General features: G+C 48.0%; 10 protein-coding genes across 10 annotated transcripts; 3 read left to right on the plus strand and 7 right to left on the minus strand.

Annotated features, from left to right (window-relative positions):
* Nucleotides 1-1,221: 1,221 nt before the first annotated feature.
* On the plus strand, nucleotides 1,222-2,428 carry FMAN_14954 (uncharacterized protein; the record flags this gene model as incomplete). Its single annotated transcript, XM_041822729.1, has 4 exons — nucleotides 1,222-1,305; nucleotides 1,354-1,387; nucleotides 1,433-2,075; nucleotides 2,122-2,428. 4 exons carry the CDS (start codon nucleotides 1,222-1,224, stop codon nucleotides 2,426-2,428), a joined length of 1,068 nt encoding a protein of 355 aa, XP_041688380.1.
* A 121-nt stretch (nucleotides 2,429-2,549) lies between these two features.
* On the minus strand, nucleotides 2,550-3,582 carry FMAN_14953 (uncharacterized protein; the record flags this gene model as incomplete). Its single annotated transcript, XM_041822730.1, has 2 exons — nucleotides 2,550-3,253; nucleotides 3,303-3,582. The coding sequence occupies 2 exons, from the start codon at nucleotides 3,580-3,582 to the stop codon at nucleotides 2,550-2,552; spliced, it is 984 nt and encodes a 327-aa protein (XP_041688381.1).
* A 395-nt stretch (nucleotides 3,583-3,977) lies between these two features.
* FMAN_14952 (uncharacterized protein) lies at nucleotides 3,978-5,172 on the minus strand (the record flags this gene model as incomplete). Its single annotated transcript, XM_041822731.1, has 4 exons — nucleotides 3,978-4,282; nucleotides 4,332-4,605; nucleotides 4,660-5,038; nucleotides 5,093-5,172. 4 exons carry the CDS (start codon nucleotides 5,170-5,172, stop codon nucleotides 3,978-3,980), a joined length of 1,038 nt encoding a protein of 345 aa, XP_041688382.1.
* A 358-nt stretch (nucleotides 5,173-5,530) lies between these two features.
* On the plus strand, nucleotides 5,531-7,758 carry FMAN_14951 (uncharacterized protein; the record flags this gene model as incomplete). The annotated part of the gene is made up of 5 exons (XM_041822732.1): nucleotides 5,531-5,607; nucleotides 5,665-5,678; nucleotides 5,726-5,848; nucleotides 5,903-7,339; nucleotides 7,388-7,758. 5 exons carry the CDS (start codon nucleotides 5,531-5,533, stop codon nucleotides 7,756-7,758), a joined length of 2,022 nt encoding a protein of 673 aa, XP_041688383.1.
* Nucleotides 7,759-8,277: 519 nt separating this feature from the next.
* FMAN_14950 (uncharacterized protein) lies at nucleotides 8,278-10,143 on the minus strand (the record flags this gene model as incomplete). The annotated part of the gene is made up of 4 exons (XM_041822733.1): nucleotides 8,278-8,286; nucleotides 8,335-8,474; nucleotides 8,522-10,013; nucleotides 10,063-10,143. 4 exons carry the CDS (start codon nucleotides 10,141-10,143, stop codon nucleotides 8,278-8,280), a joined length of 1,722 nt encoding a protein of 573 aa, XP_041688384.1.
* Nucleotides 10,144-10,990: 847 nt separating this feature from the next.
* FMAN_14949 (uncharacterized protein) lies at nucleotides 10,991-12,336 on the minus strand (the record flags this gene model as incomplete). Its single annotated transcript, XM_041822735.1, has 3 exons — nucleotides 10,991-11,338; nucleotides 11,387-12,149; nucleotides 12,200-12,336. 3 exons carry the CDS (start codon nucleotides 12,334-12,336, stop codon nucleotides 10,991-10,993), a joined length of 1,248 nt encoding a protein of 415 aa, XP_041688385.1.
* A 1,910-nt stretch (nucleotides 12,337-14,246) lies between these two features.
* FMAN_14948 (putative ammonium permease MEPA) lies at nucleotides 14,247-16,134 on the plus strand (the record flags this gene model as incomplete). The annotated part of the gene is made up of 6 exons (XM_041822736.1): nucleotides 14,247-14,348; nucleotides 14,480-14,549; nucleotides 14,604-14,816; nucleotides 14,900-15,026; nucleotides 15,129-15,376; nucleotides 15,434-16,134. The coding sequence occupies 6 exons, from the start codon at nucleotides 14,247-14,249 to the stop codon at nucleotides 16,132-16,134; spliced, it is 1,461 nt and encodes a 486-aa protein (XP_041688386.1).
* Nucleotides 16,135-16,668: 534 nt separating this feature from the next.
* On the minus strand, nucleotides 16,669-17,841 carry FMAN_14947 (uncharacterized protein; the record flags this gene model as incomplete). Its single annotated transcript, XM_041822737.1, has 5 exons — nucleotides 16,669-17,078; nucleotides 17,129-17,445; nucleotides 17,536-17,605; nucleotides 17,662-17,739; nucleotides 17,793-17,841. 5 exons carry the CDS (start codon nucleotides 17,839-17,841, stop codon nucleotides 16,669-16,671), a joined length of 924 nt encoding a protein of 307 aa, XP_041688387.1.
* Nucleotides 17,842-18,553: 712 nt separating this feature from the next.
* Nucleotides 18,554-20,413, minus strand: FMAN_14946 (putative phytoene dehydrogenase AL-1 (carotenoid biosynthesis protein al-1); the record flags this gene model as incomplete). The annotated part of the gene is made up of 4 exons (XM_041822738.1): nucleotides 18,554-19,576; nucleotides 19,624-20,157; nucleotides 20,203-20,324; nucleotides 20,380-20,413. 4 exons carry the CDS (start codon nucleotides 20,411-20,413, stop codon nucleotides 18,554-18,556), a joined length of 1,713 nt encoding a protein of 570 aa, XP_041688388.1.
* A 541-nt stretch (nucleotides 20,414-20,954) lies between these two features.
* On the minus strand, nucleotides 20,955-22,943 carry FMAN_14945 (putative geranylgeranyl-diphosphate geranylgeranyltransferase (AL-2); the record flags this gene model as incomplete). Its single annotated transcript, XM_041822739.1, has 6 exons — nucleotides 20,955-22,053; nucleotides 22,102-22,275; nucleotides 22,329-22,655; nucleotides 22,705-22,724; nucleotides 22,771-22,870; nucleotides 22,921-22,943. 6 exons carry the CDS (start codon nucleotides 22,941-22,943, stop codon nucleotides 20,955-20,957), a joined length of 1,743 nt encoding a protein of 580 aa, XP_041688389.1.
* Between the last annotated feature and the right edge of the window lie 807 nt (nucleotides 22,944-23,750).

Here is a 23,750-nt window from a genome sequence, read left to right on the forward strand (position 1 = left end):
GAAAGAGTTATGCGTCCTTGAAGTTAAGAACATCGTCAATAAATAAAAAGTGTGCGGCCAAGGGTTTCATCAAGGCCTCAATCAACTACGATTTTATCTTCGATTCTCCATTACAATTCTTGTGTAAAACCCAATCATACAAGATGGTCCATGAACGAATGGCAGCGACACTGTGTTGGTTTGCAGTCTTGTCTGACACTCAAACTGCTTCTCATGTGCAAGAAAACTCCGGTACGCTCAGGCGAGTGACAAGATGAGCCTCACCCGAAGACCATGTCCTGATGTTAATCGCTTATCAAAGACCGTTATCTGACAGCTCGGTAACGAGATATTGATGGGTCCCGTGTCACACCACTGCACAGTCATACATACAATTTGACAGGAGACTCCACCATAGCCAAGATGCAGTGAGGCGGAAACGAGCCATATCCCCATTTTTGCCTGCGAGATCGGCTTTCTTGCGGGAACCCATTTCTAGAAAGAGCCGCAAGTTAATTTAGCTTCTATGACATCCTTTCTCTGTATTTCCGGGACCTTGGGAACTTCTGTGGGATACGCGACGCGTATGTTGTCGAGACGTGAGAAGCGTGTTTGGTGTTGAAAGAGGTCATAGACTTGGGACGCAGATGTTGTGCCAAGTCATGGATATTCTGTTGACATTTTTGATAAGACAATCATACTCAAGGGAGCGAATAAAAAACATGGCATTTCCATCTGATCCGCATCCACAATCTGCCGTCTTCCTCCTTTACGTTGACAAAGTTAGCGCACGATCGGCTCCGACAACTCGAATCGGCTCAGGCCCCGCTTGACCAGATTCAGACTCTCTTGAATCCGGGGAAAGGGTCAATGGAAGACGAAACAAGTAAGATCATCCATTTCCCCGCATTGGAAGTCTCTAGGCCGTTACATCAAGCAAGAAACACGAATTAAAACGATGTATTTTGATGCATGAAAAGTGAGATTTTGTGCTTGCGGCTGCACTGCGGAACTCGTGATGCGGATCCCCCATGTCGGATGGTGGGGCAGTGAACTGACATGATCATACGTGACCTTGAACCTGGGAGCTATATAAAGAGGCTGCTGTTCGCTATCTCTTGACGAAAGAAAAAGAGAAATTCGAAGATTATGAGACTACCGACTGCTACATTTACAAAACTTTTTAATCAACAGTTCCGTGGGCCTGTATCCGGGAACATAAATCGGTCTTTCTACGCCACGATGAGAGCGGCTAGGTATTACGGTATCAAGGACATTCGTGTCGAGCAGGTCCCTGAGCCTTCAGTGCAGCCCGGACAAGTCAAGGCAGGTATCTATTTTATACCGCTTCGATCGTGATGCTGATAATGATAGGTTGCCCCTAAATTTGTTGGCATCTGCGGCACAGGTAAGGATCACAGTTCGACACCCAGCCAAAGCTGACAGGAACCAGACCTGCACGAATATCTCGGGGGACCCAACTTCTGCCCAACCAAGCCTCACCCCCTTACATCAGAAAGCATCCCCGTGACACTCGGTCATGAATTCTCAGGAGTCATCTCCGAAGTTGGCCCCGGCGTAACTGGCTTCGAAGTAGGTCAGCCCTGCGCAGTCCAGCCAACCCTCTTTTGCGGCCACTGCGCAGCTTGTCACACCAGTGCCGAGAACGTCTGCCATACCGGTGGCTTCCTCGGCCTCTCAGGCGGCGGCGGCGGTCTTTCCGAGTCAGTTTGTGTGAATGCGACGCACGTCTTTCCGCTGCCAAAGGATCTGCCCCTCGAAATTGGAGCACTTGTCGAGCCTCTTTCTGTAGCTTGGCACGCCATGTCTGCAGCGCAGGAGATCAATGGCAAGTCTAAGATTGCAATTTTGGGTGGAGGGCCCATCGGTTTGGCGATGATTCTGTGTTTGAAGGCCAAGGGGGTTAGTGAGATTATTGTTTCTGAAGTTGCTGCCTCGAGACAGGAGTTTGCAAGGCAGTTTGGTGCCACCAAGGTTGTGAACCCGATCAAAGAGGACCTCAAGGAGATCGCTCTTAGCTTGACTGGTGGTTTAGGTGCCGATGTTGTTTTCGATTGCGCCGGTGTACCCGCGAGGTGAGTTTTCTTACACACGCTCTGTGCATATGCTAACAGTGAATAGTGTCAAAGGTGCTTTCGAGGTTGTGAGAACAAGAGGCACTGTTGTAAATATTGCGATCTGGGAGAAGGAGATCCCTTTCAACCCTAATTGGTTGACCTTCAAGGAGAGCGCCTATAAATCCGTTTTGGGATACCAACGGGAGGACTTCCAAGCAGTCATCGACAACCTCGCTTCGGGTGCAATTAAGCCTCACCAGATGATCACCAGAAAGATCAAGATGGAGAACATTGTCGATGATGGTATCAACGCGTTGATCACGGATAAGGATAACCAAGTCAAGATCCTGGTGGACATCAATGACAAATGATCGGAAATAAGGGAGGTAGTCAAGAAGGAGTTAGTGGAGTTTGAGTTGTTGTGCAATATTGAGTAGCCTTGAATGACAATTTTCTAATTGAAGCAACATCCTTTGATGCTTTTCTAAGTCCCTACTGCCTGACTTCTGTCCACGGCGGGATAAAGTAATAACATACGCCATGGATGATGCAAGCAATACCGTCTGCAACCCAGTGTATCCAATGCCAGCTTGGAAATCGACTCCCAACAAAGGCGCCCATACATCTCGCTGGGTTCAGGCCTGCACCTCCGTATCCATATCGCGCGAAGGCACTAGCAAAGCTCATAGTCCCGACACTCAATCCTACCATGAGAGGTCCCAGTGCTGGACCAATGATCTTGGCTTGTCGTGGGTCTAGACCAACACCAAAAGCGAGAAACAGGAGCAGAGTAGATGATACCAATTCGACAACAAATATCTCCCTTGGCGGGACGATGTCCGTGAACAGCCAGCATCCGCCGACTTTGAAGTCTCGATCTCCCCAGCTTGCCCTGACCAATAAGCCTGCCAGGGCTCCTCCGCCGATCTGAGCTGCGACGTAGAGTATTAGACGCGGCAATGAACATAGCCTAGCGCAAAAAGTCGCAAAAGTGATCAGAGGGTTGAAATGAGCACCGGAAATCGCCCCAAAAGACGTGATGAAGAGCGTTATGAAGATCAGGTTCGTTATGCCGCCAATGAGAGGCCCCAGGAAAGCAGCATTGTCAAAGCTCCCAAATCGTTGTGTTGGGGCCGCAGGAGCAGTATCCGGAGAGATGTTTACCCATATCGTTATGTACACAAACAGCAAAGTACCTAATGCTGGTTAATTGAGAGTTGCAGGCTGATGGATGAAGTTTGGTACCAATCCCCTCGATAAGCGCCGCTTTCCATAAATCCAGATTCTTGATCGGGCTCATGTCCATCAACTCCCAGAACGACATGTGCGGCGTGGCATCTGGTGCGTGATGCAGCAAATGGTCGTCTTCCGATGTTCCTCCTTCGACAACGTACGCCTGATTGGCACCGAGTCTTCCAGCGAATGGTTGACTGTTGCTTCGATAATGAGGACCCGAAGGCTCTGAGCTGGGCCTGGCTTCGACATCGCCGCTGTCGTGTGCCTTTCGGCGATTCGTCACTGCCATGATTCGCGAGACTGTGATTATGCTGGGTTTACAGTGATTGAGTGATATTTCAGAGAAGACATTGTCGTCGGGTAATATATGGTGACAGCGGCCGCTCCTTGTTGATGGTAGCGAGGTTTCACCGATATTGGATTGTAATGAGTTTTGAGATCTTACGAGAGCCGCTAGTAGCGTCTTACACATACTGACAATCGCTGACTAACGCTGACAGAATGGGAACTGAACAAGGTTTAAGTGAACAACAGTGGGAATCATGAGATGGAAGGCATTTTGGCGGAAAATAATGGATCTTTCCTTTGCCGACTTTTCCGAACATGATAATTGCACATGAACCGCCATCACAAACTCGAACATTCACGACTCGACGTCGTACCCGATTCAAATCTTGAGTAACATTACAACTTCGGGACTTTCGGCCCATGCAATAACCATTTAATTCCCTCCACTGTATCATTTGTTCGTTTCTCAACCTGCTTGGTCAATTGAGGGAAGAACTCCCAGAAGTGATGGGGTAGACCAGGATACAAATCCAGTCGCGTGGAGATCATGTCGTCCTGAAGAATCCGCTCGTAAATGATACTCTCGTCCCTCAAACCATCAAGCCCGCAGACTTGAAAGTAAGTTGGAGGTATTCCTGAATGTCCTGATGGATGGACAGCAGGCACTGCGATCGGCGAAGTCGGGTCTGGCTTATATGCAGCTGCAAAGATCTTAGTATCTCTTCAACACAATGTCTCGGGTCTTCTTACCAACGAATGCGCGAGCGACTTCCTCTGGAGGTATAGTCACGTCTTTGTTCTGCTCGTGACTAACATAGTCGTCTTTGTACTTCTCGGGAACGAATGGTGGAGGAAGAAGAGGCCCGACACCAAGAAACTGCCCGGTGACCTTTGCAGGAGACCCAATGTCGCGGTTTAGATACACCACGCCGTTGGCAATGTTTGCTCCAGCGGAAGTGCCACCGATGATGAGGCCCGCTGAAGGAGAAGCGGAAGGGTGAACTTGCGTGGGATTTTGAGCGATCTGTCCAAGGTCAGTCTCTTTACGAACAACAGCTGGGGAAAAACAATTACATACCCATTGCAAAGCATCAACTCCGTCATGAATTGCCTGAGGGAACGGATGTTCCGGAGCAAGACGGTAGTCAAGGCAGACTATGATGATACCAGCTTTGAGAGCCAAGATTCTGTTGGACTCCATATCATCATGGCGTGTGCCTAGACAAAAGCCACCGCCATGAAAGAATAAAAAGATAGGAAGCTCATCTCCTGGGACGACATCTGACGGAGAATAAACATAGGCGAGAATGGTGCTGCCGTCACGAACGGGTATCTCAATATCTCGCTCGGTCAAGCTCGGAGGAGGGCCTCCAAGTGCGTCTCGTGCCTCATTTTTGTGCTTATTTGATGTAGCTCGAAGAGTTGGTATGTCGATGTTGGCCGGAAGCGGCGGCGGGCTGCTGGACTTCAAGATCTGTTAGTGTGTATTGTTAGTGCTGTTCTTGTCGGACTTTTGGTGGGGGAGGGCACATGCCTCGAGAAACTCGGGGTCTGGTTGAGCACTGGCGAGGATTTCCGAACTAGGAGCCATTTTGGACAGTTTAAGGGAAGTGTTAGACTGGAATTAGCCATGGTGGGCAATAGTCATATGGGGAAATAAATACAGCTGTGAGCAAACTGTCGAATGAGCCTACACGTAATTCACCACGGACATGAAAAGACCGCGTTTGACCGGGCCCACCATTGGAACTAATGAGGATGGCGCAACAAGGGCTCTCGGTTAAGGCCAATCAACGGAAGAATCGGTAGATTGAGCTTCGGGTGCCCACATTCCCCCGCAAAAGAGAAATCTGGGGAGCAGTTGATGCAACTTGCTCCAAACTCAACTTCGTCGTACGTTGCACCGCGACACTCAGTCCACTGATCGCAGGCTCTATCGCACTCCTACCATGACCCAAGATCAAGAAGAACGTCCGACTCCACCTCAGACGTGGAAGGGCCATCGCGCCTGTTTTGAATGCAGACGGTACGTGGCCCTTTCTTTGCAGCTTCTCGTTTGACACACGTTAATCCTTTTCAACAGAAAGAAGACAAGATGTAGGATACGATTCCCAATTTTCGAGTGCGAGCTGACCCGGCTTTAGGTGACATGAGAAAACCTAACTGCGGTTTATGTACAAGGACCGGCCAATCCTGCACGTTCCCAACAAAGCGGAAGACGCCTCAGAGACGTCGCCAGGAGAGCCAGATTGATTCACAGAAGCTTGGTCAGTCCAGCGTAACGCAATGAAATAATGGCTGAATGCTGACGCGCGGATCAGAACGTCTCGTTAGTCTGCTTGAGTCAAGGTTGAACGATGGCCAAGACATCGATATGCTGTTATCGCAAACAGAACAGCTTCCGAAAGTCAACGATATACACACACCAAACTCCCTCGACAGAGAACAGGAACAGATTATGCGAGATGATAGCAACGATGAATCGCAGTCAGAAATCATTGTCCTGGGCACAAGCATCGTCTGCGACGATTCAACGTCACCAGCATCCATCTTCCGCTCAACAGAAGGAGAAGCACCCGTCTGGTTGGGGGTACCGGTGCCTGTACTGACAGACCTTGTTCACATCTTTTTCGCAAAGACCCAAGGATGGCTTCCGCTTCTTCACAGGCCACGATTCTTTGCCCAATTCATGAAGGACGGCGTATTCGATGACAGAAACCACTCCAACACTGAAGCATTGCTGCTATGCGGCATGTTTGCCCTGGCAGCTCGCCACTCCACAAGTTCATGGTTCCACGGCATTCCAGCACCAGATTGTGGACAGGTCTTTCTGGAGAAGGCCAATGCATATTACGAAAAGTGTCAGCTTGGGCAAACACCAAGTCTTGAACACCTACAGGGGTGTATCTTGTTAGCTGTCTATGAATATGCTTCAGGCCCATCACACCGCGCATGGATTCTTGCGGGCGTCTGTGTCCGACTAGCCTACGATCTAAACTTGTGCAGTATGGATGAGCAGGATGAATCAAGCGATTGGTCAGTTCTAGAAGAGCAACGCCGTGCGTTTTGGATCACCTGGGAACTCGACACTTTTGGCTCTCTCATGTCAAGACGGCCAAGTTCGATCAACCGGTCCATGGTCATGGTCAAGCTCCCGGTTAGCGACGAGGCATGGTTTGCTGACCGACCAGTTGACTCACCTGTTGTCGACCCAAGACCAAGTGAGGTTTGGAAACTCCTTGTCGACTCCCCAAATCAAGACCCTCGGGCATGGTTTCTTATAGCCAACATTCTCTTGAGCGTCGCAAGTGAATTTGCAGCGGGTCGATTCACTTGTCAGCGGGATAAGGAGGAGCTCATCGATGCTATTACCTGCTTTTCACTTGTCATGTCACAACGGTTCAACTTGGAGACACTGGAACGAGAAACATCTTCAGGTGATGCGGCAAGGCATAACTGGATTATTGGCATGCATCTCATGTTGACCTGTACTCGCACGACCATACAGGCTACCTTCAAGCCTGGAGATCCAGAGACATTGCGATCACCTCGCCATTTATCTCGGATATTCTATCATTGGTATCCGGACTACATCCCTCTATGTCAGCCTTTCTTGGCATGTTGTCTGTTATCAGACCGAGCATACCCCTCAAAGGATATGACTGATGCTTCATATACCGGATACCATAATAGTGAACTTGTTAGTCTGGTCTTGTCGCAGTATGCCACTGTATGGAACCTTGCTTCGATTGTAATAAGTACGTGTTGCCCATTGACCAACATCCTTGCATGCTAACTAGGAACAGATCTGAAGGCTTCATTGATGCGCCGTGACAAGGATAACTCATTCGAGAAGCGATTTGCGTTATTCTTCCCTTCGCGCGTTCCCAATAATCGGAAAGATGATCAGGCCACCATAGCTGGAGGGCCCGATATCGAGGAACTGAGAAGTGAGAACGTATCAGCCGAGAGTAGTTCTGGCGATAGTGACCTGCAGCAACTTCTTCAGCCGACGGAACTGGGAGATGCAGAGACTTTGATGACAGAACTTGCAAATATGGCTGGAAGGGGACTACCTAGATACGTGCCAGGAGACACTCAACCTGATTGGAACAGCGGCATTTCTCTCAATTTCCTTGATGAGGATCATCAGCATCTAAATTACCTACAGTTGTGATAGCAGTGGGAAGTGCTTGGGACAGATGAGCTATGAGGCACATATAGATGAAATATTGAAGTAATGGTAACGCATGTTGAATCATGTACAGATTCCAACACCTTCATTTGCTATGAAGGTGATTCCCAGTGTTTGAGATGCGCTGTTGGTTGTGACAGAGAATGTCCTTGATCCGACATAGCAATAGCCAAAGGGGTCATAACTGCGAGCGCGGAGTGTATATGGGTCAAGACGGTTGGAACATTTAAGCCAGGTACTATTGCTTCAGCTAATGACAATAAGGACATCTTTGCAACCCTGATCACCAGCCCGGCAGAAGCTATGTACTGCGGGCGAGAATTGCCCTGAAGCTACTAGACGTGCAAAGCCACCCACTCCACGACGCGACTTAGAGGACCTTGACCCTAAGCGATAGAAATATTTAGGTAAATCTAGTCTAAGCTTAGGGGACAATTTGCTAAGTTTATTTTGACACCATGCTCTGATGTTTTCTTGCTCCCTGGGGGCGACCAAGACAGCCTAGAGGTTCTGAACATGTTAGATCAATTAGGAGCTAGTGTTCTCCTGGTGGCTCACTTCTGCCCTGCTCTCCAACTGCTTCTCCTGCGTTTCTGGCGGCACGATCTCATCCACTTCCATAGTCTTAGCATCAATCTCAACTGGTGCGTCAATGGTTGCATCAAATTCGGATGCTTGTTCTTTGATGAAGAAGCAGGCTTTTTGGTCAGTCAAGTTTGAATGGGGATGGGTAGGTCGAACTTACCTATAAGCATGAGAGAGCAAAATGCAGCCGAAACGATCCACGCGTTTCGAAAAGCGATTAAGTACGCCTTCTTCATGCCTAAAACGGCGGCATTTGCAATTTCAGGTGTGAGGCCAGGGACAGCTGCCACTGCCTGTTTGTTCTGGGAAGCTAGCCCTTGAATAAGTGCAGGCAGAGACGAGGTAGGTAGCCCGAGTGGTAGAGCTGCCTCTGCAATCTTCTTGGCTAATTCCTTATCCAAAGCATTGTGCAAGACAGCGTTGTTGATTGCTAGGCCAATTGAGCCCCCTAGACTGCGAATACTCGTCATGAGAGCAGATGTGAGAGCGATGAGCTCCGGCGTTGTTGCGAATTGCGCAGAAACCATGGTCAATGGAACAATGGAAGGAAGCGCAATGCCAGGTAGGATAGGGTAGATCCAGAAAGCGTATCGAGGAGTGTCAATCTTTGAAGTTGCCAATAGAATGAAGAAGGCAAGAAGGCAGACGGCACCCAAGACGAGTGGTGGCCGAAGTGTCTTGTACTTAGAGGACCATAAGCCAAAGACGGGAGAGAAAGCAACCGCTGCGATGAACATGATAGCAAAGTTGACACTGCCCGAAAGGAAGCTGGCATCATATACGAGAGATATTTCGAAGACGAAATAAGAGTTGGCGGCGAAGAAAGCGATACCTTCGATGAAAATGACAAATAAGGAGATGGCGAAGTTTCTGTGCCTCCATAGCTCGTGGTGAAGCATACCGTCCTTCTTGAACCTCCACTCATACACGATGAAGACTATCAGGACGACGATGCTGATGACAAAGGGTGCAAGGATATTAACGCTATCCCAGGAGTAGGGGTTTTGGGACCAAGATAGGGCTATACAGAAAAGGACGAGGGCTGGGGCAAATAATGTATATCCTACCCAGTCAAGACTCTTGATCTTTTGTGACACGTTGAGGGAGACTTGAAGGTCTCGAGGCGGGGGGTTATATCCGATGAGACAGCCCAAAGATGCAACAGCGTAAAAGCCAGCCGTTACATACCAAAAGATACGGAAGTTGGAGTTGTCGCCATGACGGAGAAGCCCGCCCCCCATTAGCAAGGCAATGATTGCACCAAGCGCGATCGATACACTTCCAACAGCCTGTCCAATAGGTCTGTAATGCCGAGGAAGAATTTCGGACATGACAGCAACGGTAAGCGACTGGCTTCCGAAAGTAGAACCCAAGATTGCGAACCCGGCGATGAGAGTTCCTGAGTTCTGAGCTCGTGACACGATGATGCTTCCCGCAACGCCAGCAAGTGGCATCACCACGAGTATGGTTTTTCGGCCCCAGTAATCAGCGACTTGACCGATAGGGGGGTTTAGAACGACGGTGAGGATCGTGATGCAGGATGAGAACCAGACAGTCTGGCTACTACCGCCGACAGCTGCGGCCATAGTATTCGCCAGGAGGCCTGTACCGACGAGGGAGAGGATTTGTGTCAGGTATATCATGTTGACGGCCTGGACTTTGGTTAGCTTGGGGGGGTGCCAGAGGCGCAGAGTGACTTACGAAAAGGCAGATCAATGTCTTGGAATGAATTCGAGCAGCATCTTGCTCAAAGGGAGCGCTGATGGAGGATTGGGAAGCCATGTTGGCGATGCAACTCAGAGGCTGAATGCTTGAGATGCAAGGATGTACCAGTAGCAAAACACCGTGGGACTGGGCTTTGATATATCAAGGTTGTAGGAAAGGGCGTATCCGTGTTTGAATGCCGGTGGCTGGAATTCGCGTCCTGATTGTCAGGGTATTTGCAAATGTATCGGCTCCAATCTGGCTTGTTCCCCAGCTTTACCCCAGCCAGTGAAGAATCGGGATCTGGGGTAGCGTCGACAGGTGCCATCGGGTTGGTGGAGACGGCCTTCGCGGTGACCGGGGGCCGTAGGTAAGTCAGGTCACGGTAGTAACACGCGCCGGCCATTCAGCAGCGCCACTTCAGGCAGCAATACCCTGCCTGTGGTCAGTCACAATAGAAGCGCATTCACTTCTTTGAAGTCGGCGACTAAGGCCAAGATCGCAAATGCAATATGGATGTCCAGAAGGCGAAAGGGGGGCCTCGTGAGTAGTGCGTACGCCCAGGCGTAAGGCTGTTGATCATTAGCTATGGTTCAATTCCCTGAAGCAGATGGCAAGTCGGCGGACTATTCGATTACGTGTCAAGAAATTGTAGAAACGATCCCTTACTAACCGAGAGTACGAAAGACAGAGACAAAGATGAAGCTTTTCTTACCGTGGCATAGAGCAACATTAAGGAAAGTATTTTGCTTCATGTCATGCGTATACTACAGACGTAGTCTATGATCGCAAACGTGATGGTATCGAGAATTATACTGGGCTCGGGCCGATGTTCACTGCGTATCAATTCCACTTCAAGATCTGCAACACGATAAAGAAGCCAATGGGTTTCTCAATGGGATTGCTGTATCTATTCTTCTGCATTTTACAACTGTGGCCTTGGCCCCAAATCCTTCATATCTAACGTAGTAGATAGCCCCATCTCCTTCGCCATATGAGCAAACACCTGTCCTTTCTCGTTCGGATCATTCAGCATCTTGAAGAACGCCTCCCTCGTAGCGATGTCTTCAGGAGCAGTCGACTTCAGTCTCAAGAGATTTGCAGTCGATAACGGATCCGTGACGTTCTTATAGACATCACGTCTGGCGGTTGCGTACTCATCGAGGGCTGTTTCTGGGGCATTCGCGTTTATGACTTGAGTTAAAGCTTTGCCCAAATGAGCGGCATCAAGTAAGCCCGTAGTCAGTCCGAGTCCACCAACGGGATTGTTGAGCTGGAGAATGTTTAGTGACGAAGGATGCGATGGCGAGGGATAACTTACATGAGCAGCATCGCCGGCGAGCATGATGTTTCCAACGCGATACTTGGAGACACAGCGCTGATGAATCGTGTACGGAGCTGTCTGGAGGTAGATGATCTCATCAGTATTGCCGGGCAAGATCCTAGCGAGCCTCTCTTTAATGACAGGGAAAACAGTCTTGTCAGTGATAGGCTCCCCATCAGCACCCTGAACAAATGGAACACTGGTTGCAACCCTCCACAGATTCTTTGGGCCACGTCTCACGACGATAGCCCAATCCTCAGGATGTACGATAAAGTTACCAGGCTTCCAACCTAACTTTTCAAGGTCGTAGAGGATGTTGACTGCAATGGGCCGTATGTCTGGCCAGGTGTAGCCTTCGAGAGACTGGCCTATACACTTTCTAACCGAACTCTTACCACCATCAGCTCCGACGACATATCGGCAGTTAAAACTGAGCTCTTGATCATCAAGTTTGCGCCGAGCGTGAACAGTAACTGAATCGCCATGGTCTTCAACGCGGGTAAACGCATGGTTGAAGATGATCTCCGCATTTCCTGTGTTGATCAAATGCTTGAGGAAGATCTGCGCCAAGACATCTTGTCCTATGAAGACTGCGCAGAGATTGGGATTATCTGATGGTGGAGGCTTAAAGTCTGCGAGGATTTTTGTTGTATCGTACCCGTCTCGCCAAGAGTACCCATCATTGCTCTTATAAGAAGACTCGATGACCTCATCGATGATTCCAGCCTTGGCAAACTCAAGATTAACGCAAGGGAGCTGTCTGCGGTTGATATGTCAGTGAATGAATGGCCGTGGGATAAGAGAACTTACACTGCAGCTCGTGGACTACGAGATATGCCTTCGTCTGCCTCGATCACAGTCACCTTGATTCCATTCTGAGCAAGGATCAAAGCTGTAAAAAGACCAACAGGGCCTGCACCGACGACTATAACGGTTTGGTTTGGCATTTCTGAACGAAGGGACAAGGTACAGGGACTGTATGATATTGGGATAACACAATTTTAACAGGATATTATAGCAATATATTATAAAAGCTCGTTTTAATCAGAAAAAGCCCTGTTTATCAAGAATCACGAAGCAAATAATGCTTCATGCGATCACGGATCGGCATGTCGGGGCTTTCATGGCTGTGGAGCCGGCTTCGTGGTTCGGCGTCCGTTTTGGCCGGGTCGCCGTCCCCACTTATCCGATGGCTTTGAGAATCGTCACCGGGGCCGATGTCTTCTCTGCCGTCAATGGAGGGAGGATCCAGTCACATGCTACCTTGGTTCGATGAGAACTGATGCCGCTGCTCAGTCAGCAGTGACTCGCCAGCACCGAGAAATGTCGCCCTGTATCGTTCGACCTTGAGCTGGGGGTGATAAATCGTGGGTAGACGCGACAAACTGAAGGGGCGCGCTTTTGGCCACTCTGAGATCAATCATGCTGGGATTATTCGAGTGGCTACAGCATGGCACCACAACTTATCCGCCAACAGAACCATTGCCGTCGATGGTGTTTTCTTTTCTTTGAGCAGCGTCATGATAAAGCGGTACAGCTCTAGTAAACGCTGGTCCGTTGACAAAATGTGTTTTCGCTTCCCACGGACGCGTAACGCGTCATAGGCCAGAGCCCCATAAATTCCAATGAAGAGCATCATGCGAAATAATCCATCACTCGAGCTTTTCGTAGAAACAACAGCTTAGAGATCCTCATTAGATATTTAAGATTAATTGTCGTTTATATTTCCCATATTGAAGATATAACATGATCACTATTAATGTCTCCGAAAGGAGGTACTGGTACTCGATTTGTTTACATGTCAGATGATTGATGATTTCTTATTAAATTTGTGTCCTTGCAATTTGTGACGTGTGAGCTCACATGTTTGCACGACTGACTCTTCTTCTCATTAAAGAAAGCACAGAACTGCCTTGAAGTTAGATTAGAAGTTCTGTAAACATGTGAATAATGTCCAAATGATCTGATAAATGCAAACATTGGCGTTCCCAACATGGGGGTCATTGGACTCCCGGGTAGGCCCAGTTGAACGGTGACAGTGGGCTCAGAACATCTTCTGATTGGCTCTCCTTAATCTCAAGAGAGATAAGCATAATCTCTTATCGCAACCTTAAATTTTGGCTCGACCTGCCAGACTGAACAACACGCGCGGCCTCACTCCCCGCCAATGAGTCTCAGGCCTTTCTCCGCGTTTCTCAACTAGCGAACCCGGCCAAAGATAAGGTCGTAGCAAACTACTGACTAAAATTCCATCCCCTGCAAGGTACTAAACAACATTCACTTACCATTGGCTCTTGTGAGACGTCAAGTCATGCACTCACCCTTGTGCCATCGATAGAGGCGCTGTACTAAGATTACCTAAACTGCCATAAGATTAGCCTAAGGTTAAGCTAAAGTCCTACGAGGTTTGCATCTGTCTTGATGCCTCGTTGAGATCAGAAGATTATACTGAGTGTTTTGAAAGAACTCTGCTATCGGTCATGCTCTTTAATTCTGTTCTATTCTGATCCGAATCGCGTTGAAGGGGAACAGCCATTCCGCTCGTCCGTTATCTCTGCCGATCTCAGATCTGTCCAACCACACATCATGCAGCCAAAGATAAGGAATCTAAGCCACGTCGCGATGAAGCAACGTTATCTTGTACCTTAATTCTTATCTCGCGTTGTTTCGCCGGAAAGGGAAAAATGTTCCCGATTCAGCTACGATACCCATTTCTTGGCAAAACACTAGGATATGTCTGAGATACGAGGATTCAGGGCCTCACATAGGGGAAAAGACATTAAAGACTGTGGGTTCTGCTGTCGGGTGGAGCGCAGCAGTGTGTACAGCCAGTCTCTCTGCCAAATTTTGATACAGCATGGCTTCGACAATCACGCCGGTCACTGAGTGGCCCGATTACAATGATGATCCCACGGGCGGTAACCCTATTACCCATGACTTGAATGCTACTTATGACAAGGTTAGTCATTGAGGACGAGCTGGAGGACCGCGTTGTGCATTTGCTCCACCTGGTCTCATCTCAACGCTATTCTGTCTAGCCACTTTGCTAGACACTGTAAATCTAGATTCTAACAAAATGGTGTTTTACAGGGCGATATGGCATGGATGCTGGTTTGCACAATTCTTTGCTGGCAGATCACTCCTGCAATCGGCTTTCTTTGTAGGGACTCGCGACGCCTCGAGACACTTGGTTCCATACACTGACGCGACACAGATGCCGGTATGCACAGGAAGAAAGCAGCATTGACGATAATTCTACAGTCCCTTTTCTGCGCTTGTGCCGTAGGCATTCAATTCTGGATTTATGGTTACAGCTTGTATCAATCTCGAACAACAAACCCAATCTTGGGTGACCTGTCGCTCGCCGTATTTCACAACGTCCTTGCTCAGCCATCGATTGCAAACGCTGATATCCCAGAGATCCTATGTATGTATTTACGCAGTGAATGTGTAGTTGAACACAGGATTCAGTGTAATTGAACATTGTTGGCTGACTCTTACATCCTCTAGATGCGATCTTCGGAGTCACCTTCGTCACCGCCACTGCCATGATTTTGGCTGGAGCGATGCTTGAACGAGGCAGATTATGGCCTAGCATGGTGTTCCTTTTGTGCTGGACAACCTTTGTGTACTATCCGTAAGTTACATGTCGCAGTCTCTCCTGGATCGCAACCCTGGCCTGGACCCAGCGCGGACCAAACCTCATCTTGTGAAGAGTCACTAACAGGCATCGCTGCAGTCTAGCTTATTGGGAGTGGAATCCATCCGGATGGTTGTATAATTTAGGCCTGTATGACTTCGCGGGATCAGGGCCAGTCCATATTGCCTCCGGGTTTGGTGCTCTGGCTTGGTCGTTTATGCTAGGACCCCGACTCCCCGACGCCAGCATCACCGATCGCAAGGCAGCCGTACACTATAAACCACATAATCCACTGCTTATGGTACTCGGAACTGTCCTTATTTGGTTTGGCTGGTTTGCATTTAATGGTTAGTCAATTGTCGTCGAGATGTACGGCCGAAAGCTAACCTTCCCCTTCAACTCAGGTGGCAGTACCGCAAACCTTAGTCTACGATCGATCTACGTCGTCGCAAACACCAACTTCTCTGCTTGTGCCGGTGGAATTGCTTGGGTTCTGCTCGGATACCTCCATACCCGAAAGTTCTCCCTGGTGGGCTTCTGCAGCGGTATTATCGCAGGACTAGTTGGCATCACGCCTGCTGCCGGATTCACGCTCATATATGTTTCTCCGGTAATCGGAGGTGTCACAGCGCTGGTTTGCTTTTACTGTGTCAAGTACAAGTACATTCTCTCGGTTGACGATGGCCTCGATATCTTTGCCATCCATGGAATCGGTGGCGTCATCGGAGACATCCTGACGGGTCTTTTTGCTACTGGATATGTTCCTGCTCTGGACGGTGTATCAGGAGACGCTTATGCAGGTGGATGGTGGGATGGAAACTACCGCCAGCTTGGTCTCCAAATTGCAGGTGCTGTGACCTGCGCTGCGTGGTCGTTTGCCATCTCGTGCATATTGCTCTTCGTCATTGGCAAGATCCCCGGTCTTCATCTTCGAGCCAGCGAGGAACACGAGATCAGAGGTCTTGACTACAAGTATCTTAGTGACATGGACTGGGAGGACCACTATATGAACGGAGGTATCACACCGGTGATGGAGGGAACGCCTATGAGAGTTTCGACTCCTCAGCAAACTCCCGACAAGAGTGAAGAGAGGAAGGTCGACTAAGCCGAGCAAGTTGGTAGCAGTCAGGTTACTGTAGGACAATTATTTTGTTGATTGGATATCATAATATTGGATGTGAGCGCCTCTGAAGAATTAGACGTTAAACAAGATGGAATATTGTTTATAAGAATCTTAACCTACAGAATATCGTCAACAGATATCTATTTACTCACACTGAAGTGATACTATCTTTTTCTTAAGGGGTAAGTATACATCACTAAACTGTTGAAACGGGTCGATGTTGAATCAATGAGTGAATTAAGGAAGTGATCGCTATGTAATAGAACTAGAGATGCAAGGATCGAGATTAGAATAATTAGAACAAGGCTTCAAGACATATCCGTGCCACGAAACAAACTTCGGGTATCATCAGACTAGTACTTGTACATGACAACTATACGCAAGTGCCCGACTCTGCAACAACATACAACAGGGTCGGTTGGCTAATTGACCAGAAAACTGCGCTAGAGATTGATAACGAAGATAATGGGGATCAAAAGATCTAGTCGCCCATACCTTCTGTTTGTAACCTTCCGCTCAGGCGTTTGGGTTGACATTAGCGCCAGAGGCAGTGGCAGTATCGTTTCGAGCACCATGTCCAGATGCAACCTTGTTGTTGGGACCATCTGGGAAGATACGCTCGTCAATGTCGCGAATACGTAGACCAAGACGAGCAGGGTCGATGTTTCGGTGCCCCCAGAGAAGCAAGGCTCCAAAGACAGGCTTCGCAATGAGATCAAGAATGCCGTAGAAGACAGCTTCGGAATCAGGGGCAATCAAGTTACCGCCTTCACAGACACCCCAGGCAATGGGATAGAGAATCCAGACAACGGCTGTGAGGGAACCGCACATGACAAAGGTTCGACCGACATCAGGGCCAACGTGCTTAGCATGTAAACGAGCTTCCCAAGCAAGCACGTAAACGATGTATGCGAGCGCAGCGCAACCTTGGAGGTAAGTCAGTGATGATAGTGTCAGTGTATGGAAGCCGACTTACCGAAGGCGAAATACCCCCACTTGTAGGAACTCTTCACGAGAGCTCCGACTAGTCCAGTGACAATCATGACCCAGTCCACTAGAATCACCCATAGCACTGTCGGCCAGGGCATACCAGCAGTAAGAAGCAGATCTGTAAGTAGCAGAGGAGTTGTTAAGAACCAGTCAATGTATCTGGCATAGAAGATCTCTCTGTAGATCCCGGCAACCCTATGGTTGGACCTCTGGAATTCAACCGCGATAGGAGTCCAGCCGAGGTTCGAAGCCATCGTGAAGTATGCGATGGATGCGATCATGGTGATGCCTGCAGTGATGTAGCTAAGGAGGTCAGTAAAGCACATGACACCTTTACTCCAAGGACAATCATAGACTGGAAAAAATGTCCAATGAAACTCTGATGGAACTTACTGAAAGATACGGTCAGTACGAGGCTTTCTCATTCCAAGCCCGAGGAACGCAAAGGTTGAAACGGTCATGACTGAGAACAATTAGTCTTTGCACCACACAGCCCTGGACGTTTTTTGTTGTACACACCTGCGCAGACAGCCCAGTACCAGTCAGAGCCTCTGACGGTGATGTTAATGTCACTGCGTTGCCCATTGACAATGTCGGCTGCAGTGAATTGTTAGTAAGCTCATTGAGACTGGGGGACTGATATGGCTCACGGTTGACATTGAGAGCATCATTCTTTCTCGCATACAGGTGATCAGCCATGGTGAACAACAGTTAATTCAACGGTAGAAAGTAACTTCGTATTCGTGGAGCGAAAAATGTAATGTCTGCAAGCCAAGAGTATGGCAGGTATGTCAAACCCTTAAATGCAGTCAAGCTTCAATCTCACGTTTTCCGTCTCCCTCTCCATGACTTCATATCCGACCCTGCCGAGCACACACGGAAATAACTGCCGAGTAATCGTCATTGCTAAAATAAAAGTGCATCCTTCATCAATATGCGCTGTCAGAATCTGTGATGGGCGATATTGAGTCTATGACGTGCTGACTATTGAGTCCACACCACTAGGTTTCAAACATGGTATCAAGTGACTAAAAACGTTGCCGGTAGCCGTAGCGTAAGATGGAGGATCCCACGGTAGTTTAGGTGGGAATTTTAAGGCTGATCGATGTATTTGCCGAAAATGATGACGGTTTGAGGTCAAGATAGGAATGTTCCATGTAACGCAACGGGATCGACGTTTTGGTGGGGGTTGGAGATGATCAGATCAAGCACAGTCTGAGACAGTGCATGGATATTATTGAGAGTCCGGTTCTTTCCGATCAGATAGTTGTCACATTATTCACATCATAGTGTTGACTTTCGAGGATCATGGACATGGACTAGTAGATCATAGATATTAGAGGAGTTCATTCTATCTCTAGCCAAGTAATCGCACCAAAGAAATACTCCTAGTAAACCAAACTAATGCTCGCTAATTCGCAGCAATGACAAGATAGTAATAAGCCAGCAAAATTGCAACCAGAGCTCCCAAGAATCCTTGGAACAGAGTCAAAGACGAATCGCTCATCTTATCCAGTCCACCCTTGGGAGACTTGGCGGTATCGTGAGCCCAGGGGATCTGGTTGTTCTTGAAACCTGAATCCTTGAGAATCTGCTCTGCAACAATCTTACTACCAGCGATGCAGACAGGAACACCAGTACCAGGATGTGTGCTGGCACCAGCAAAGTACAAGTTCTTGTACTTGGAGTGCTGAGTACCAGGTCGGAAGGCGAGAACATTCATGATGGAGTGGCTCAACCCAAGAATAGCACCCTTGTCGAGGTTGAACTTCTCTTGCCACGTGAAGGGAGTGTTGATGATTTCGTTTTCAATGAGAGGAGCAAGGTCAACGCCTATTCTCGCGCGCATTGTCGCAATGACTGTGTCGCGAGCGAGAGAAATCATCTTATCCCAGTCCTGGCTTGTTTCGAGACCACCAGAGTTTCCAGACTTGGACAAACCGCGATGTGTTCCTTCAGAGTCTGACAGAAGATGGCCAACTGGCACAAGGACAACGATAGAGTCCTTGCCTTCAGGAGCAGCTGAGGGGTCGATGCGCGAAGGGACATTGACATAGAAAGAAGGTTCTGAAGGAATGAGGTGCTCCTTGAAGATGCTGTCAAAAGACTCCTGGTACTCATCCGCGAGGAAAATGTTGTGAGCGTTGAGTTCAGGAACTATCTTGGAAGCAGACCAGTAGAAAGAGATACTGCTGCAGGAGGTTTCTCGTTTTGATAACGAGTCTGCGTAGCTGGTCTTAGGAAGGAGGTTGTTGTAAGTGTAGACAAGATCTGCGTTTGAGATGACAATGTCAGAAGGTAAATGTGTTCCGTCGCTCAGAACAACACCGTTTGTCTTGCCGGTTGCTTGGTCGATGGAGATGGACTTGACGCCAGTGGAGAGACGGTACTCGACACCTAGACGCTGACCAACGTTGACCAGTGCTTCAACGACCTGAAGCTGTTAGCGAGAGACCTATTATATCGGGTTGCAAGACTAACCTTGTGGAATCCACCTCGAGGATATAGAATACCCTCAGCAAGCTCAGTATACTGAAGCAAGCTATATGTTCCCGGCGCATCAAAGGGACTCATGCCCATGTACATACTTCCAAATGTGAAAACCCTTCTCAATCTCTCGGTCCAGAAGTACTTGCTTGCTCTCGTCCAAATACTCTCAAGGGGATGAATGTTGAACAGATTGAACAGCACCTCAGGTCTTGCCAGACTCAAAATACTAGGGAAGTTTCTTCGCAGCACAGACTCAACACTAACTTCGTAATGTCGATGAGACTCCTGAAGAAAACCAAGGTACCTCTCAAAACCATCGATACCTTCAACGGCTTCGATAGCTTTCTTCATCTTGGTGAGGTCAGTGGACATTTCAAAAGATGAACCATCGCCGAACCAAATGTTGTAGTTTGGTTCACATTTCAAAAGCTCGACGCCCTCAGCGATTAGAGATGTTCCTAGGTCTTGGAAGATCTCGTGGAAGAAACGAGGGAGGAGAAGAAGAGATGGACCTTGGTCGAAGCGCTGACAAGGTTAGTGGGCGTGAATAGAGTGAGAGGGAAGACGTACGTGGCCATCGTTGTGGATTAGAGAGCAACGTCCACCGGTAAAGTCATTCTTCTCGAGGATAGTGACTTTGAAGCCAGCTTTTGCGAGTCTCGCAGCAATAGAAACACCCCCGACACCAGCACCTGGTAATTGTCAGTCAATACCTTCTCATAGCTCATGATATTAGGAGTAACATACCAATAACAATAACAGATTTCTTAATGTCGCTCATTTTGGCTGTAAAAAGTGAAGATGCTCAGTCAATAACCGACTCACCCGAAACCAACGGTTTTGATAGTCAGAGCAATAGAGTCAATGACGTCTTCCATTTTGTTTTGATCCACTTTTTTCTTCGCACTCGTTTAATGAGACACTTGGCGTACATGTGAAGGCCTAAGTTACCCTGCGCTGAACGAGGCGCAGTCTGTATTTGAGGGATTAAAGTGATTCATTGAAGATTAGAGGAGAATTGAAGTCGTTGATGGGTCGACGATCATTGACGGGTTCGGTTTGGGAGGTTTTTAGTGGATTTGGTGATGGGGATCCGTGTTGAATGATTGGTTCGTGGGTTTATGGTGGTGGTGCTGTCAAAATGTCAACGGTGAGGCTACGAAATTAGGACGCCACGAGACTTCACAACACCAAGTAAATTCCTATGGTTGAGTAGACAATAATCTGAGACATTCTTTAGTCCAGAAACCAGAAACTCCGAGTGGAATGAAATGAATAATCTATGAATCTATGACATCTGCCATTACATCCTCTACGCTTCACTATTTGTTCAATGCAGACCATGCAACGCGAATTCGTCTCATCTTAGGAACAGTAGCCCTGCCCTTCTTCATAGTAGGGCCCTTCTCTCTAAGAACGCGTCCAATTTCCATGTAGCTCTCAACAGCAACGCGAATTGGACCTTTTCCTTCTGAAGGAAGCTTATCAATAGCGCCCTTTGCCATGTTGTACTTTTCAAAAGCACGATCAAGCAGTTTATGTCGGAGAGCTTCGATAGTAGGTCCGTGGGGATTTTGGATCACGTCTTCAGGAGTGAGTTGGGCTTCTTTGAGCCAGGAGAGGGGAAGATAGACGCGGTCAATTTCTGCGTCGGTTTTGATGTCCCGTGCGATGTTGACGTATTGGAGTGCGATGCCCATTTCTTGACCTGAAGCGACAACCTCACGTTGGATGTCTTCGGGGAGAGTTTCTGGGGTATGGTAGAGAATAAGGTGGTTGCAGAGTTCTGCGACAGTGCCAGCTACACGGCTTCCGTAGATATCAAGATCTTCAGTGGTCTCGATAGGGAATGCGCCGGACTTTCTGTCAAAGAGAAGATCCGTGTCAAAGCCTTTGAGAAGATCGTCCAGAGGTTGTTTTGGCAGATAATAAGTAGGTAGTTGGAGAAGAGCCATGTGGAACATCTCCGGGATGTTGGACGTGACATATTCTCGTAGCCTTTGTGAAGGTTCTTCTTGATTTTCTTCATAAGCGAGATTAAGAAACTTTCTCAGCTTCTCGATAGAGGCTCTGGAATCATCAACAGATGGAGCCTCATCAACGAGATCATCGGCAGCTCGACAGAACGCATACAAACGAATCAGATCGATGCGGAGTCTTCCCTCAAAAGTGCCGCTTGCGAGATAGAAGCTTCGGCTCTTCTTGCGAAGTAAAGCAACTGCGCTAACAAGACCTTGGATGCGCTCTTCATCATACTTCTCTTTAGGTAGAATAAGAGTTCGGATGATTGTAAGCAAGCTAGGCACTCCCTTTGTCCGAGGGAAATGCTCAGGGAAAGTGTCGAGGATAGCCAGGTTGTTGTCACAAGCGATGAGGCCAAAGACAATCAAGGTGTTGGTGAGAAGGAAAAAGACAGCCTCCCTGTAAACCGTCAGAATAGTCACATCTCTCAGGAGAATAGTCGCTTACTCAATGTCCAGGCCATCCCACAAAACGACTCCGTATTTGGTTCCAGAAGTGATACTCCACGTTCCCCGTCGCAACGCAAAAGTGTCAACAACCCACAAATACAAAGTTGGCAAAGCAATAGGGAGGGCAGTATTTGTCCAAGGCAAATTTACAATGAACTGATAAGAAATTGACCTGCCAATGGTTAGCATGTTCAGCGTGAAACAGCCTTTCAAGTTGAGTATTACCATAGAAACAAGAGGAATGGACAAGCCCAAATGAGGATAAGGCCCATATACATCCCCTCGCCACCAGAGGAAACAGAAACGAGGCCGAAAACAATAGCGGATGCGAAAAGAATCTGGCCAGAAATTTTACCCCAGCCCGTCTTCTTAGACAGGTAAATAGGGTGAAATGTTGGTTTGCTGAGAATCATGTAGAGTAGAGAGGTGTTGAAAGTCTGAATAACGAAGAAAAATAATTCTTCAGCTGGGATATCCCATGCTGTCAGACCGACCACGACACCAGGAGGATAAGTCCATATTCGGTTTTTGATGAGATATGAGTCCCAGGGGCTGTCTGCGTTAGTAGACCTCAACAAATTCCCCTCCAAAATCAACATACATAGTAGAAACTACGGCAACCTGCACAAATTAGCTTCAAGCCCTTGAGTATCCAGAGAAAACTCACTGTTATCAAAAACCCAAGCTTAAAAACATCCAACCGCGACATCAACGGTCTATAAACCGCCGCCAAAACAACACCAAACGGTATCGTGTATTTCAGGTGCCTATTAAGGGATGAGCTAAACGCCCCCTCAACAACGCCGAGAATACGTACACTTGGGCATATTCCCAGCCCATTTTGAAAGAGGTTTATTTCGTGTACGTGAACAAACAAAACAGATCAATTGTGTGTGACGGCATACGATATGGGCTTCAAATAAAGCCAGAGTCAAAATTGTGAAAAGGAAAAAGGTTGTTAAGGAAGAAGTCGGAGCCTGAGTGGTGCTTGTGTCCACAGTTTGTTTTTCAGAAACTAACACAGCCCTTGATGGAACAACGTACCCCTGTCCGTTATTTCTTGGGTGACAATAATGCTCCCCCACCACTAGCTTGTGCTCACCGTTGTTGGGTGTGAGTGGGGAGAGGCGTTTTCTGTCATGTTACATCTCAGGGACTCGTTGACGTCACGACTTTTTTCTTCAGCTTTTTTGGGTATCGAGTGTACTTGTCATCAATTAAGTCGAGACCCCTTGTTCGGGATACTCGGTCTTCTCGACATTACCGTTGCCGTGATGAATATGGGACTTGATCATGACGCGGTTTGAGAAAATGACAGATCGTGCTAGTAGTTTTGATGGATGGATATCCCCATCGCGTGCCGTGTTATCCAGCGATTGATGCTACCTACGTCTTTCTTGATCATCTCGATCTGGTTGGGGTTATATAGTTGAGCTACTGGTGGTCTGCTTGGCTGTAGATGGGTGTATTCTGTATAGCTTCATGGAATATCATATGTTTTCACATAATTCCGTTTCCATTTTCGCTTTTCATTGGACTCATCTCGCGATGTAACTTTAACGTCTGTCTGAATACTAATCGTCTATTATTCTTTTCGTTTATCTGTAGCGAGCGATTCACTAGGCCCTCATACTATCGCGACTCGAT

Source organism: Fusarium mangiferae, assembly GCF_900044065.1.
Source record: "Fusarium mangiferae strain MRC7560 genome assembly, contig: FMAN_scaffold014, whole genome shotgun sequence".
NCBI classification, from domain to species: domain Eukaryota; kingdom Fungi; phylum Ascomycota; class Sordariomycetes; order Hypocreales; family Nectriaceae; genus Fusarium; species Fusarium mangiferae.